General features: G+C 38.7%; 2 protein-coding genes across 3 annotated transcripts in view; both read right to left on the bottom strand.

Annotated features, from left to right (window-relative positions):
• Positions 1 to 16,931, bottom strand: part of LOC127516969 (uncharacterized) — a 214,263-nt gene that overhangs the window by 156,815 nt on the left and 40,517 nt on the right. The gene's annotated exons all lie outside the window — the stretch shown is intronic.
• LOC127516973 (protein disulfide isomerase Creld1) lies at positions 971 to 16,603 on the bottom strand. Its single transcript, XM_051901949.1, has 11 exons — positions 16,411 to 16,603; positions 14,556 to 14,678; positions 11,860 to 11,942; positions 10,431 to 10,541; positions 9,842 to 9,933; positions 8,831 to 9,010; positions 8,597 to 8,692; positions 6,250 to 6,333; positions 6,086 to 6,181; positions 5,857 to 5,997; positions 971 to 2,862 (listed from the first exon to the last, which is right to left on the bottom strand). Exons 2-11 carry the CDS (start codon positions 14,670 to 14,672, stop codon positions 2,642 to 2,644), a joined length of 1,221 nt encoding a protein of 406 aa, XP_051757909.1. The 5' UTR covers positions 14,673 to 14,678; positions 16,411 to 16,603; the 3' UTR covers positions 971 to 2,641.

Consider the following 16,931-nt stretch of genomic DNA (forward strand, 5'->3'; position numbering starts at 1 on the left):
CCATCTGCAGATGCCAACTAAAGCTCTATCATGCCAAAAGGAAGCCATATGTGAACATGGTCCAGAAGCGCGTCGTGTCCTGTGGGCCAAGGCTCATTTAAAATGGACTGTTTCAAAGTGGAAAAGTGTTCTATGGTCAGACGAGTCCAAATTTGACATTCTTGTTGGAAATCACGGACGCCGTGTCCTCTGGGCTAAAGAGAAGGGAGACCTTCCAGCATGTTATCAGCATTCAGTTCAAAAGCCAGCATCTCTGATGGTATGGGGGTGCATAAGTGCATATGATATGGGCAGCTTGCATGTTTTGGAAGACACTATGAATGCTGAAAGGTGTATAAAGGTTTTAGAGCAACATTTAATGAAAAGTACATCAAAGACGACCACAAACTCTTCAGCTATATCAGGCAAGAATGGGACCAAATTCCAACACCAAAACTCCAGAAACTCATAACCTCGATGCCCAGACATCTTCAAAAGGAGATGCTACACCATGGTAAACATGCCCCCGTCCCAACTATTTTGAGACCTGTAGCAGGCATCAAATTTGAAATGAGCTCATTTAGTGGATAAAAGTGTAAAATTTCTCAGTTTAAACATTTGTTATGTTATCTATGTTCTAATGTGAATAAAATATTGGCTCATGTGATTTGAAAGTCTTTTAGTTTTCATTTTATTCAAATTTAAAAAAACGTCCCAACTTTCCCGGAATCCGGGTTGTATAAAAGAAAAAAAACTATTATTGAACAAAAATATATTACATTGATTTTACTGAGAAAAAAAAAAAAAAAAAGTTACATTTTCAGGTGTTCGGTCACTTTTGACCTCGAACAACAAGTGTGACTCCCAAAAGAACAACACCAGGGGGTTAATAAACGATCTGTACAATAACATCTCTGACTTCATGTTGACCTTGAAAGAAGACGAGAAGCTTCCTTTTCTCTTGAATGTCAAATAGTCTGCATATAAAAGATTATTTTCAAGTAGTTTTAAAGTGTTTTTATTGTAGAGTCCAGTTAAAAATGAGTAAAGCCAGTCAATTAAATTAGTTTTTAATGAAATCAGTGCCCTCCACCCTAACCACAGACATTTAAAACATAATTCACATTAAGGCTGGCAGAATTCAGTCTCACCTGTCAATCATTATAGGGCATATTCACACTGGAAGAAAATAAATATGACAAACAACATGAATAGAAGCCGTGATGAAATATTTAAAGCATGCAGACACACACTATGACCACTGAAGCCGTCTGTCCTGAAACTAAAGACATCCGTCAGTGAAATGACTGAAGGCCACGTGTGCTGAACACACTGAAGGTGAAGAACTGAACCACATTCATTACTGCATTCTTCTTCACATTGCATATTTATAACAGGGTTCCCACGGGAATATTAGATTTTAGGTTTTAAAATGGCGATTTCAGCATACTCATGAAATGTTCTAGCTGTTCTCGGCTGCAGCAGGTTTAAGCACTCGATATTGTGCTTGTGAAGAGTAAAACTTGCAAACTACAGTGACGTCTTATTTGCAATTGTTCAATAAATTTGTTGAACCCATTCAAATTGATCTAAAATCAAAAAGATTCATTAAAAAAATCCTTATCCAGTGATCATGAAAAGTTATTGATCAAATAATGTGGGAACCCTGCTGAAATGAGTCAAATGATTTGCCATAAAACACTACTTTCACACACACACACACACACACACACACACACACACACACACACACACACACACACACACCTTCTGTGACAGTGTTGCATCTGAAAATCTTAGTGTTTTACACATTGGGACAAACGTTAGAAATGAACACAGTATCCATGTATAAATGGGATGTAAATGACTTTTCCTGATTATTTATTCACTCCTGGGCCATCCAAGCTGACCAATAAGGGTCTTCTCTAGCAAAACCATCAGTCATTTTCAGAAAAAAAAAAAAATATATATATATATATATATATATATAATTATATACATTTTAACTACAAATATTCGCCTTGGTCCAGCTCTGTAAAGCGCGTCCATGAGACGGTTGAGTTCATGACCTCATGCGTATAATGTATATAATTAATTTTTCTGAAAATGACTGATGGTTTTGCTAGAGAAGACCCTTTTTGGTCAGGTGGGGTCACGTGGAGCTCTTTGAAGCCTAAATATGGATTTTGGACTATCAAAAAATGGTCTACATTGAGCAGCATTCCCTTGCATTAGATGGAGAAAAATCCTGGAACCTTCATTTCTCTTCGGCTGAACAAAGAAAGTCATTTACATCTCAGATGGCCCAGGGGTGAATAAATAATCAGGAAAAGTTCATTTTGGGGTGAACTAATCCTTTAATGTTGCGAGAGTGCCAATATGTCCATGCCGGCGTATGTACAGTACTTCTACCTGAATGGGTTGCATACGTCTCCATATCCATTCACTAACCGTGTGGCGTCTCATAAACACAGCAGCAGCTGAACTGTTGAAACACAGTGTTCTACATGAGCAGCGTCATCATCATCATTACCCAGCAGCCCTGCCACTGCGGCCCCGTCCTAAACGTCCCTGATTCACATGCATTCCTAGAGCCACGGCGTCGACCGAACCCAGAGCTTCCCGTTCCAGCGGCGTCAGCCTGTCCGAGTCCCTCGATCCGTCAGCGTCCTTCAGGATGCCTGTCCAGCACGCGGTCGCCCTTCTCCGAGAGCCAGTACCCGGCCATGGCAGCCACGCCGCCGATGAAGATGGCGGTGAAGACCATGTCTCCTTTGGCGGCGAGAGTAGCGAGCGCACAGATCACCACCCCGAAGAACATCTGCTGCAGGACGAGCACCTCGTCATCCGTCATGTCATCAAACAAACCCTTCTCTGGACCCGCTGCGAGGACACAGATGGAGCCGGTTACAGAGCGTGTCTTTCTGTACAGGGCAAACTCTTCAAAAATAGGCACTAATCATCCTATATAGCAGGCAAAATTAGGATTGTGCTTCCTTGTAATGGAATGTAATGCACAATTTCATATTCCTTCACCTGTTTTTCACTTCCTGACCGATTCAGGATTGCAGGAGTTTAGCATTAGTGAATGAAGAGCACAGAATGTGTAATCGATGATTTACCTGCATATGATGGCAGAGTCAGACTATGATGACAAACGTGGTTTTGTCACACAAACCTGATGAACTGAGATAAGTATTATTTCAGCACTAAACAAGCACCAACTAAACTGACTCTTGTGAAGGAAATGATTCGCTCATAAAGCGATCAAGTTTATGGAGTTATTAAAGGGTTAGTTTCCCCAAAAATGTAATTTCTGTCATTAATTACTCATTAATGTCGTTCCACACCCGTAAGACCTTCGTTCATCTTCAGAACACAAATTAAGATATTTTTGATGAAATCTGAGAGGTATATGACTCGTCCATAGACAGCAATATAATCAACACTTTCAAGGTCCAGAAAGATACTAAAGACATCGTTAAAACAGTCATGTGACTGCAGTGGTTCAACCTTAATGTTATGAAGAGACGAGAATACTTTGTGTGCAAAAACAAAACAAAAATAATGACTTTATTCAACAATTGCTTCCCTGTCATTATCCTTATGCAGGTGACGCAGTAACACAGTGAAGGCTTCTGTGTTTACGTCCGAACACTGGCTCAGTATTGGCCAAAGCTGGTCACGTGATCAGCACGACGCATGCATGTGATGCTGACACAGGAGCCGGCCAATAACGAGTCAGTGTTCTGACGTAGAACCTGGAAGCGCTGGACGTAAACAACATATGAGAATGACACCGAAGAGAAGAGATTGTTGAATAAAGTCGTTATTTTTGTTTTGTTTTTGCGCACACAAAGTATTCTCGTCTCTTCATAACATTAAGGTTGAACCACTGCAGTCACATGACTGTTTTAACGATGTCTTTAGTACCTTTCTGGACCTTGAAAGTGTTGATTATATTGCTGTCTATGGACGAGTCATATACCTCTCAGATTTCATCAAAAATATCTTAATTTGTGTTCTGAAGATGAACGAAGGTCTTACGGGTGTGGAACGACATGAGGGTGAGTAATAAATGACAGAAATCTCATTTTTGGGTGAACTAACCCTTTAATGTGTACAGGCGCGGGTTGCGATATTTTGGTCTTGGCTTCAGTATGAATTTGGAATTATTTTGGTTTATTATTCACTGTTTTTCGGGCAAGATCTGGCAACATGGATGCAAAGGGGTGGAAAACTTCCAGAAACTTTCCAAAATTTCCCGAAACGTTTTCTGGAAGTTTTCCACCCCTTCATCATTCACTCACACTTAAGTTATTCCAAACTATTTTCTTTGTTCTGCTGAACACAAAGAATGATATTTTGAAGAATGTTTGTAACCAAAAAGTTGTGGACCGGTGGCCACGTTCACACTGTAAAGTTTCAGGAGTGAGTCCTCTAGTCCACTCCCTAAACTGTGATGATTGACCAAAGCAATGTCCTGGCGTCTCGTGTGTTTAGTATCCGCTATTCTGACCAAAGAAATATTACAGCGTCAAAAGACTCATTTTAAACTGAAGCACAGTAGGCGTCGTGTTTTCTATGCTCGGAAAGGCTGCTTCACTGAGCGGTGCTCACAGTGTTGCCATGTCCACTTATTATAAGCGTTTTTGGGCTTGTTGTTCAAGCTTGGCTCATAAAGGTATCGAGTTTCATAGTTATTAAAGAGAGCAAGTGCGGGTCATGATATTTTGGTCTTATTTTCAGCATAAATAAGCATATTTGTTTGTTGTTTTTCTTGCAAGATCTGGCAACATGAATGAGTTGAGGCTCATACTGCTTTCCCTGTGATTTCTTACACCGATCGCACATACAGAAGAGAGAAACATCTCTGATGTACATTAAAATACGTCATTAACCACTAGTACGCTTTCAAAACACTGCTTCATGAAGCTTCGAAACCTTTACAAATCTTTTGTTTTGAATCGGTGGTTCGGAGCGTGTATCAAACTGCAAAAGTCGCGTGATTTCAGTAAACGAGGCTTCTGTTACGTCATATCTGTTTCGAAATTTCACTGGTTCACCACTGGGGGGCGATGATCTCTGTGAACCCATGAATCATGAGTCTGTGGTTTTTACCTGATCTCTGATCAGTTTTATATATTTGTAGATGTTTTAATGAGACATTAGTATAATTAAAAGGAATAATAGTAGTTAATAGTCTCTTATTGACCTGTTTAGCTGAGCCATCCATGAAACAAACAAAACAAGCCCTGAAAATTGATAAAAGAACACATATTATACAGACTCTTGATATTTAATCTTATTAGATGATTAGTTAATTGCATTTGATAGATTTCACTTTCAAATTTTATTTCAAATCTAGTTTTTTGTTGTATTTACACTGTTCTGACCAGCAGGGGTCACCAGCGAGTGGCGTTTCGAACGCTTCGAAACAGTGAATCACTTTGCACAGCAATTGGTTCAATTGATTTGAAGCTTTAAAAAGCTTCGTTTCTCCCATCACTATTAACAACTAGCTGTTCAGTTCAGTTCAGTTCAGTTCAGTTCACACTGAGTAGAATTTCTGTAAATGCAGTTGTCACTCCTGTACATGACTGAACTGTGTGTGAACAGAACAGGGTTAAACACTAAAAGGTGAACTGACAATCGAATTTAGTTGCAGTGTGTACACGGCTATTGACTTCCATAGTATGGAAAAAAAATACTATCAAGTCAATGGTGCCCATCAACTGATTGATCATTCTTCAAAATATCTTCCTTTGTGTTCAGCAGAACATTCTTACAGGTTTGGGACAACTTGAGGGTGAGTAAATGATGACAGAATTTTCATTTTTGAGTGAACATGAGCATGTGAGCGTGTGTTGCACTCACTCGGTGGCAGATTCTCCACACAGATGCTGTCCCGTCGGATGAATCCCTCCGCACACTCGCAGCGGAACGAGCCCTCCTCATTAACACACGCTTCATTGAGTCCGGGGCAGGCGATGGCTCTCTCCGCACACTCATCGATGTCTGACGAAGGCAGCGAGAGATTTTCATAATCTGAGCAAACATCATATCAACAGCTGTCTTATCTAAATAAGCTTGGTGAAAGTCTTACCTAGACACTTGGCCCCAGTGAGTCTGAAGCCTCGAGCGCACTTCTTACAGCGAGCCGGTCCGCTGCCCATACAGCCCACACACGCTTGATCACACCCTACACACAACCGCATCAGTGACACGCAAACACACCACTGCATTACTGAGGATTACTGTGAGACTGACCTCTGCATTCATAAGAGCCGTCTGTGTTGAAGCAGTACGTGTTCGAAGGACAGCGAGCCAGCTCAGTGCCGCACTCATCCACATCTGCAATATTGACAAAAAGATTTCTCAATACTTTCGATAGATCGATAATTAGACAATATTTTGCTGAGTGTGTTTTTGAGCTTTTCATATTCTTGTGGCCGTTCACAGCAGTGACAGAAATTAATTTTTCCATTAAGGGGCAACATTTGCCCCTTAAAGGCACAGTGTGTAGGTTTCTCCACTAGAGGTCGCTTAGTCAAAACAATAACAAAGGTGAAGCCGTGAAAGAGCGTGGAATCATGGGAGTTGTCGTCTTCACCTCCACAGCCGATGGAAATCAATCCGACGGGACTCGGGCAGAACTCATGTTCATAGATGAGCTCACGTATTAAAGTTTTATTACCGTTACTGTGGTGTGAAGCAGGACGGAGCGAGAGCCTGGGACATTTTACGTTTCTGTTTTTATTATGCTGATACGCTGCAGTCGCCGCTGCCGCTCCTTTCACTTTGTTGTTTGCGTTTATTTTACAATTAAAGTTACGTTTAACATCTGCCTCCTTCTTCCCTGAACTTGAACTTTGTTACAGTCACGTTTGATCACTTAAATTCACATTATTTAATCTCATTCTAATGAAACAGCTGCTGAATTACTAATACAGGTCACTTCATCTGACGAATTAAGATTGTTACTCTGTGTGTTTGTTTCACACTGCAGTAAACTAGATCGATATTAGAATATCATATTAATAAAAGATGGATGACTGTGTTGATAAATGACATGGAATTCATTTTAAAATATATTGTATGTTGGAGAAAATGTATTAGTGTTACTACAGATAAAGCTCTTTCTGATTATGATGTTAGTCACTCGACAGAATAGTGTTTTTCTCTGAAGCACAAACATGGTACTCGCGGTAAATCAAGAAAACAAGATTCAAACAATGAGACTAAACGTGTTGATCTATATAACATGATTAGTTTTCTGTCGATGAATGTATCCAAACAGTTGCTCATCTGTCTAATAAAACACATAATATATTAAAGTGTCTTTGGTGTTTCATGGTTTCTACAGAAGTAAAATCGAGGGTAATGTGGATATGACATCATTGACAGGTGACGCGATGGGCCGTCACATGGGCCGTTACACCGGTTAAAATAGCTGAATTATCTGGATTTAAACATTGTTGGAAACATTTGGGATAATGTAAGTACACAAGTCAACAAAATATATAACACTGTTCTAGTGGCTTTTGGACATTTTAATCCAAAAATCTTACATATTGTGCCTTTAAACTGATTTTCCAGGGTAATTTTTTACCTTTGTAAGGGCAATTTTTCTAACCTTATTAAATGAATCTGACATAAAAGATAATGCATACACTTAATCAAAATCAGTTAGAATATAAAGACACTGTTACCAGTCAATAGTTTGATTTTTGTGTTTTGCAAGTATTTTAATTTTAATATTTAATAATAATTTTATAATTATTTAATTATAATTGGTAAAAAACAATGATGTACCAAAAACTTTCGCGTACAGATGACAACGTTGTTAAATCGATCCCCATTCGCACAGATCTGCAAAAAGAAGTAAAAACGCTGTATTCTGCTGTCAGGCCAGTAGATGGCGATGTCACTTTGTAAAGAAACACCATGCAGCTATAGACTGAACACGTAATACACGACGTCACCGTTTCCACAAATTTGCGTTTTTGTAGTTTACATGTGGACAATAACGCTATCATTTTCAAAAAACTTGCACTTTGAAACCAAAAGTTTTCAAATTTTCATTTTCAGTCCCCCAAAACGCCCTTGTCGTGTAAATGAATGTCCAAAACGCATAAAAAGTTTCAGTTTTTAGTTGAAAACGGTGTCATGTAAATGCCTCCTCAATCATTCATTAAACTGATTTGTTCCAAATGTGTATTTATTCAGTAACGAAGCACTGCTACAGTACGTGTTGCTCAGAGACGCAGAACAGCTCTGCTGGGGTTTCGTTGAGAAAATAAAGACAATATTGTGCCTAAAATGCAAGCTATAAGGTGGATCTTCAGGAAAAACAGCACACTTGCTCATGTGATATTACTTAATATCTACATCATTTGATATAAATGTGAGAGAAACATCCTGTATATGGGTTCAGATCAGCATGAAAGTGAATAATGAAGCACAGATGGAGAACTACTGCTTTAAATCAGAGGAGATGGAGATATGACTTTTGTTTAAACATTTTTCCAAATCATTTTGTGTTTCTGGAGAAGAGCTTCACGAGTCTGACGTCATACGCTGTGGCTGATGTCTGAGGCGGTCATGTGTAACTCACCCACACACTTGTTGCTGTGCAGGATCCATCCCGGCTTACAGTCCTGACATCTGTCGTCCTGAGGACCGCTGCACTTTTTACAGGAATGATGGCAAGCTAAAAACAAAAGACAGATCATACAGTTAATATCCTCTTTATGAATGACGGTCATTGAGAAGGTCAACACTTGAGACTGACATCCGTATTTAATTTTTCCCCAATTCTGTTTTATTCCCATCCACTCATGAGACTCACCTGAGCAGGGCGGCTGTGTGTGATTGGAGCTCTTTTCTCTGTAGTATCCGTCGGCACAGTCCTGACACAGAACGCCGGAGTATCCCGGGTCACAAACACAGTCTCCGTCTCCCAGACGTGTGCCTTCACCCTCACAGCGGCCCAGACCTCCACACACTCCTCCAGGGCCGGAGGGACACTCTGCGTGCACGCACGCACACACACACAGATTAAGTATAAGAACAGGCGTCTCTACTGATACAATGATAAATACGATACAGGCACATGAAAGCTTGAAGTGTAACTGTATCTTTAGGAGTCAACAGAACCCATCCACTGTTTCTGTGGAAAGTACAGTATGGGAAAGCTGATCAGCTGGTTTGGTGTATCTGAACAAATATTATATTATTTGAGCTGCTGTAAGGCACGGATTCTCAAATTTCATAGCTTGGGGCCAATTTTACAAGAGTCAAGACACATTTATTTCTATAGCGCTTTATACGGTACAGATCATTTCAAAGCAGCTTCACAGTGATAAACGGGACAAATAAGGATTAAAGGGGTCATGAACTGCATTATTTTGTTGTTTTATAATGTTTCCTGGGGTGCACTTATAATCTTAGTGTGATTTTTACATCAAAAATGGTCATAATTTAGAAATAAAAGGCATTTTTCCTATCCTGATTTATCCTCTGATTTGAACGCTCTGTTTTAAGGGGCGTGTCTGCTGTGAGACTTCAGTGTAAACGCCCACTGCTGTGATTGGCTGACATCTTTCCATTTGAAATAGCCAAGTATTACTCTCTCTTTTAGCACGTTTTTACTATTACAGCTCTCAAGGTTAACTAATCGTGAAAAGTGCTGCATTACATTTAGATCTATGGCATTATATTTAGATGGTGGCATGAAAGGTTGCAGAGATGAACATTGTAGCAGATCACAGACATGTTGAGTGCATGAATGTGTGTGTGTGAGAGTGTGTGTGGGTGTGTGTGTGTGTGTGTGAGTGTGTGTGTGTGTGTGTGTGTTCACCTGCGCAGTCAGGCCCGTAGTGTCCAGGTGGGCAGCACAGTCGCAGCTCCTCGATGCACAGCCACTCAAACAGGTCTGGAGACTCCTGCTGTCTGTAACCTCACACAACACTTCCTCATAGACACAAGATCTTGTGAATAACACTTTCCACGACTCACAGCTACAAGATGTTTCACTCAACGGTTTCCATCATAATGATTGTTGTCTACAGGGTTGTCAAACTGAACTCCACAAGGGAATGACAGGGGCTCTGTGTAAAATCTAGAGAAAAATTCTCCTACTTTTGTCTCATTGAGTAATAAAAAAATCTTGTGTTTTTCACATCCTCACTCCAGAAATACATCATGCAAGTATGTCATGTAAGTAGACAAGTGGTCAAGTGTGAATACTGGGACAGACCCTTAGTGACTCCTGGATTCGGCGCTCTGTTGAGAACGTCTTTGAGTGTGACTGGAACCGAAATCCACGAGTGAACAAGGTTGGTGTTAGTCCACTGAGAGTCTGGGCTTTATGTGACGGTAAGTTAACCCTGCTTTCTGTAACAGACCCTGATGAGTGTGTGATGTGTGCAAACACCTGCGCTCCTCACCTGTGAAACCACCACGTCTCCACCTGATCCTCGATCTGCTCCAGCAGACGGTTGCAGTCAAAGTCGGATTTGTCACATGCCGCCTCTACAATCTCCAACAGACGAGTTTCACTGCACACACACACACACACACACATACACACAACAAGCTGTCAAACAAAAGGCTGCAGAACCAACATTTTAATCATATATGAGGAAGACAAACCTCTGTTCTGAAACAACCACACATTAGTGTTAATTCTGACAGCAAATTAAGATTTAGTTTTAATCATATTTTAGTCATCTAAATTGTTTTAGTTTTCTGTGTCTAGTTTTAGTCAACTAAAATCAGATGGGTTTAGTTACATTATAATGCTTCAATTAAGAATTTCTCTAAAATGTCCAAACTCATTCTATACTCCTGGAGAAAACATCTATTAACCTGTTAATATGAATGATATTAAGGTTTAAACATGCAATACAGACTCAGATTTAACTGCTGTGATGTATAACATGTCTTTATCCTAAAATTAAATAAAACCACTTCTCTCATAAAGAAACAAGAACATGGTCTTCTTTTTAATGAATGATATATGCATTTTTTATAACAACATTCTTCATTCTTTCAAGCAGACATATTTATTTGTATAAATTAAATATAGATTAATCCTTAAAGCTATTAAAGTCAAGAACATTGAGTGAATTTCTCTTTTTCTTTTATTTTATTAATTTTATTTTACTAATGACAGACAGCGGCAGGTTTATTAGACTACTGTCACTTTAAGGCCGGACGCACGGATCCAATATACTGATACACATCCGATATTCTCCCAACTGTTTACGTTCACTTAAGACATAACTGACTGTGTTTTTACGTGAATACTCGCCAAAGCGGATATTTTAACATAATTTTCTGTATTTGTCTGTTTAAGAGCGGAAAGACGCGAAAGAGAGCTCAATTCAGTTCTTGCACACTGTCTAGAGGCGGCTTTCTGTGCGGCCAAGAGAGTTAAAAAAAAAAGAAGAAGAAAGAGAGTTAAGCTCTCTTTCACATCGTCATGCTTTTTCAGATCTATCCATGCGTCTGCTCTTCTCGTTCTCCCAGACGTTTACATTTTTGAACGTTTTATAAGACATGCAGCAAGTGTATGCCAACTTATGTCCCGTCAGGTAGATCAGCACGTCACAGTTCAAACGTGCACATCTACAGCGCAGGACATCAGTTTGACTGGATCTCTGCCCAAATCCCTCCCTAACATTTTATACGTTAACGAAAATGTCAAAATATTTTCGTCATCGTTTTTGTCATTCAAAACTGGTTTTTGTTTAGTTATCATCTCGTTTTTGTCTGTGAAAAAAAAGTTTTTATGACGCAAATTATTCATTAGCGAAATGAACACTGCACACATGGACATGTTAGTCTTACAGCTGGACTGAGAAACATCTTTACCTGCGGGAATATTTCGCCAGTTTCTCCTCTTCCCAAGCCGTATTCCCTCCTCCAAAATTCTTATTGGCCGTTCGCTCCAAGCCCTGAAACAGTCATTACACTTCATACAGAAGCACATCATCTCAACTCAACTGAACATTACAGCGCTCTCGCCAACACACAACACCTTAAAGGCCCCTTCACACCAAGAGCCACAACTATGCTGATACAGATAAAGATATCTTATTGATATAGATAAATCTTTCCAAAAGAATATCAGAGTTCACAGCACAACTATAATGATAACAACACAGAGAAACGATATCGCTGGAATCACTGTCAGAATGATTTTTATTCCAACTAATGAATGTTAAAAACTTTGACAGCCAATCAGAATCCATCCTGCTTTAAAGAGCTCCAACATTTAAAGAGACAGACACAAAACTGCAGCGCTAATAATGAACAGAACAATATGGTGTGCTGTTGTGAACACTGATATAGTTATTGTTATCTTCACAGTTATTGTTCTTGATGTGAACAGGCCTTATCACCAGGTTTAGAAAATGATGCATAAATTACACACGTGCTCAATCAGGCTGGAAAATATATTTGCAAAGATTTTACATGTGAAATTAAGCAAGTTTGATTATTTTAATGCTTCCTAAAAAAGAGGCATCATTAGATTCACAATCCTTTCTTGTCTCTGGACTCACAAGTTTGGGAGTTTTATTACTATGTTTTGTTATATTTGTGCATGTAAAAGAACATGAGTTCAAAAATTAAAAAAGAAGTTATTTAGGTCTGTGGATTGAGTCTGAATGAAACCTGACTGGTCAAATCCTTGCATTGTTTTTGTAAACAAACGTTCTGTAGTTTCAGCGTGCAGACATCTACAGCAGTGTCCAAAAGAGACATCCGGAGGGGATATTTGATTTTAATGACCCTATAAGTTTAATTAAACAATCAACATTTTTAAATATTTTGAATATGGGGAAGAACAAAACACTAAGCTTGGTTAATGTATTTATCTGACAAATATATTTGGTGAAAAAGGCAAACTACAGCTGCAGGTTTGATTTTACTATGATAAACAAATGCATAGAAAAACAAAAAGCTGACAGGAAGAAGCAAACGTCGACTACAACATAATCAGTTATTAATATTTCATTGGTTCTCTTGTTTTTGGATGTTCATAATTTCTTAATGTCTTTGTTAAAGGGTTACAAGCCATAAACCAATCCAACCAGCTATGAGGAGAAACACAACTCCACAAATTTTGATTTGAAGTAGAGCGGCACGATTAATCATAAAAAGATTGCGATCTCGGTTCAAAAACCCACGCAATCTTGTTTTATTAATGACAACGATTCGCCCGTGTCTATTAAACCTTTGACAAAATCATACCGGAACGTTCAAATCTGTGTTCGTTCTGCTGCCAGAGCGAGCCGTTTCGAACCACACAGTAGTTACAAATATTCAGATTATCACAGAAGTACTGGATAAAAGTTTATAGTTCAGATATGAACACCAATGTCTACGATAGTGATGAAAATAGAATAAATCACCTTTTGAAACTAACTTGGCACTTTAAATAACGGTTGTATTAATTACATCTTACACCACTAGATGGCGACAAATGACTGTTAAAAATGTGTTTGTCATTGAATCATTCATTCAAGAGATTTGTTCAAAAACACTGATTCATCCAGCAATGAAACAAGTATTTATTAATGAGTCATTGAACTCATTCAAATTAATTAAACATTTTTCCAGCAATTAATATTTTGTCAAAATGTCTAGTAAATTACATGTTCGTGGGAGAATTGTGATCTTTATTTGAAACCAAAAAATCATTATTCTCTTTTTATCCAGAATCGTGCCGCTCTAATTTGAAGCTAAAAAGTTATTTGAAAATTGACAAAATAACGCAAAAAACGCACAAGACTGTGAACATAACGGCTTTAGTGAAGAAAGAATTACAATCCCATGAGGGACTGCGAACAGCATAATTGAATTTAAAACGATAGAGAAATATAAAACTACTCATTTACAAATGTTGATTATATATAAAAACCAACATATTTTAAGTTTATTGCAAAATATGCTTGTCTATTCAAATATTTAAATATTTTGAGAGCGTATGGAGACCGAATCGATGACATCATTAACTGTGCTTCATGGGAGTGGGCGGAGCTAATGAGATCTTTTGGTGCATTTACAACTCTGATTGGTGGAATTTTCTGTACAGCATCATGGGTAATGTAGTTTTTCACCAATTCCACTAATAAAAACTATTATTTTAAAACTAAGCTGAAATAATGCAGGCTGATGGCTTCAACAAAAGCAAATACCATTAATTAACAACCTCATAGCTCACTGTAGTGCGGTCTTTAACAGTTTATAAGTTATCCTAAAAAATCAATTTGCCTATAGAGAAAATGGTTGAGTTTTTACTTCCAGAACCCAACTGCTCTATATGCTTACAAAATCTTTAATGCATTATTCATAATATTTGAATAAATGGTGTAGATGTCAATTTTAGATGTCAAAACTACTGTATCTTTTACCGTTTATTGTTGTTTTGTTCTCCTGAGCTTAATTCATGTTTTGTATGTGCACACCTATTCCTATGAAATGAAGCTCACTGAATGCCTGCTCTGTTTCTCTCTGTCTGAAGTAAGTTACAGTCACATGACAGTGAATGCAGTCCCACACACCTGGAGGAAGCGGTCAGTGAGTTTGCGGCAGGTCTGACAGGGTGCGGTTCTCACGGTCCCCACCGACAGCAGAGAGCAGAGCACCAGCACAGACACCAGGGGCCAGGACCACCACATCCCGCCCTGCACAACACAACAGCTTCAGGAGACAAGCTCTTCAAGGGCTTTATGAAAAGAGGGGTTCAAAATCATTCATCTCACTCCTTCCGTCGGTTGGTAAGAGTTCGTCATGGTACTTTGTTTTAAAGGGTTAGTTTCCCCAAAAATGAGATTTCTGTCATTAATTACTCCCCCTCATGTCGTTCCACACCCGTAAGACCTTCGTTCATCTTCAGAACACAAATTAAGATATTTTTGATGAAATCTGAGAGGTATATGACTCGTTCATAGACAGCAATATAATCAACACTTTCAAGGTCCAGAAAGGTACTAAAGACATCGTTAAAACAGTCATGTGACTGCAGTGGTTCAACCTTAATGTTATGAAGAGACGAGAATACTTTTTTGTGCGCAAAAACAAAACAAAAATAAGGACTTTATTCAACAATCTCTTCTCTTCTGTGTCATTCTCATACGTTGTTTACGTCCAGCGCTTCCAGGTTCTACGTCAGAACGACTCGTTATTGTCCGGCTCCTGCGTCAGCGTCACACGCATGCGTCATGCTGATCACGTGATCAGCTTTGGCCAATAATGAGCCAGCGTTCGGACGTAAACACAGAAGCTTCAGTGTGTTACTGCTTCACCTCCGTAAGGATAATGACACAGAAGAGAAGAGATTGTTGAATAAAGTCCTTATTTTTGTTTTGTTTTTGTGCACAAAAAGTATTCTCGTCTCTTCATAACATTAAGGTTGAACCACTGCAGTCACATGACTGTTTTAACAATGTCTTTAGTTCCTTTCTGGACCTTGAAAGTGTTGATTATATTGCTGTCTATGGACAAGTCATAAACCTCTCAGATTTCATCAAAAATATCTTAATTTGTGTTCTGAAGATGAACGAAGGTCTTACGGGTGTGGAACGACATGAGGGGGAGGAATTAATGAAAGAAATTTTCATTTTTAGGTGAACTAACCATTTAATGTTTTACACACGAAGGTTCTGGCACCTTTCAATCAACACAACACACTTCCATGAGGTTTCCAGTAGTATGTGATTACTGGATAAAGACTTTTAAAAATCATTTTATACAGGCTCTGCACTCACAAAGATACATTTCTTGCGAATTAAATATTTTTGACTAGAAAAATATATTTACAAATACAATATGCAAGATTTTATTCATTTTTATGGCTGGTATTCACCATTTAACAATTAAATCATACTTCCCAATTATTAATGATTGTGGGAAATAATATGATCAGATACATTTTTGTGACTTTTCACTTTCACTGTTATGTTAACAATATAATTTGTACAAAAAATTAATAAAAATAGTATTCAATATTTTTTTTTATTGTGTAGTTACCATATTATATGTGCAAGGCAGTTAATATTTTGGATGTTTCACCTGACTCAAACCCATCCTATGACTGAAGCATCAGTTCCTCTTCCTGTCTGAGGCTGGTTGTTGATGTGCAGCACTGATCTGAGATCATCTTCAGTGAGTGATGCTGATGCTGCATGTATGTAGGCCACTGACTGACTGCTGGAGCTCATATATTCATGCAACATCACAGCTCAAGACTTAAAATAAACGATGCATTGCTCATCTACACTAGATTAATGAAACTGCAACAATGTTTCTCCCGCGACAGCTGTGACGTGATGCTGGATTGAAACATTGTTGCATTCACCAGCTCTTTCATTTCAATACTGACGCAAGATGCTTTGTTTTTATGTTCTGTATACTCACTTCACAAGGGTGCGTTTGGGTGATAAACAGCCTCCAAACCTTCTCGACAGAAACAGGTCTTCGGGGTGCGTTTCAAGAGCAGTTATATCGCTGCATTAAACATCTCCGGCAGCGCCGTCCGCGATAGCTATCGCTCTTCTAGTTCATTCTGTGTGTGCTGCAGCTGATCGCTCAAGCCCCGCCTCCTCCAGTGAACAGCCAATCCTTATTAAAGAAGGATTCTGGTGCGCCAATCACAGACCGCCGTGTGCCAAAATGAAAGGTGAGGATCGCGTGTCGTCATAGCCCCGCCTTAATCATGTCAGACTACAAAACCACATCTAAGGTTTGCTATCTTTTTTTTTTTTTTAAAGAAATTTAATTGCGTTTGAGTAATATTAATGAATAATTCAAAGTTACTTAAATTACATTTTTACATTGTTATAACGAAGTCTGTGGCTGGTTGTTTATTTTATTTTATTTATTTTATTGTATTTTTATTACAATAAAATGGATCATTTGTATCGCTCCTTTTCATAACT

Source organism: Ctenopharyngodon idella, chromosome 8, assembly GCF_019924925.1.
Source record: "Ctenopharyngodon idella isolate HZGC_01 chromosome 8, HZGC01, whole genome shotgun sequence".
In the NCBI taxonomy this organism is placed as follows: Eukaryota; Metazoa; Chordata; class Actinopteri; order Cypriniformes; family Xenocyprididae; genus Ctenopharyngodon; species Ctenopharyngodon idella.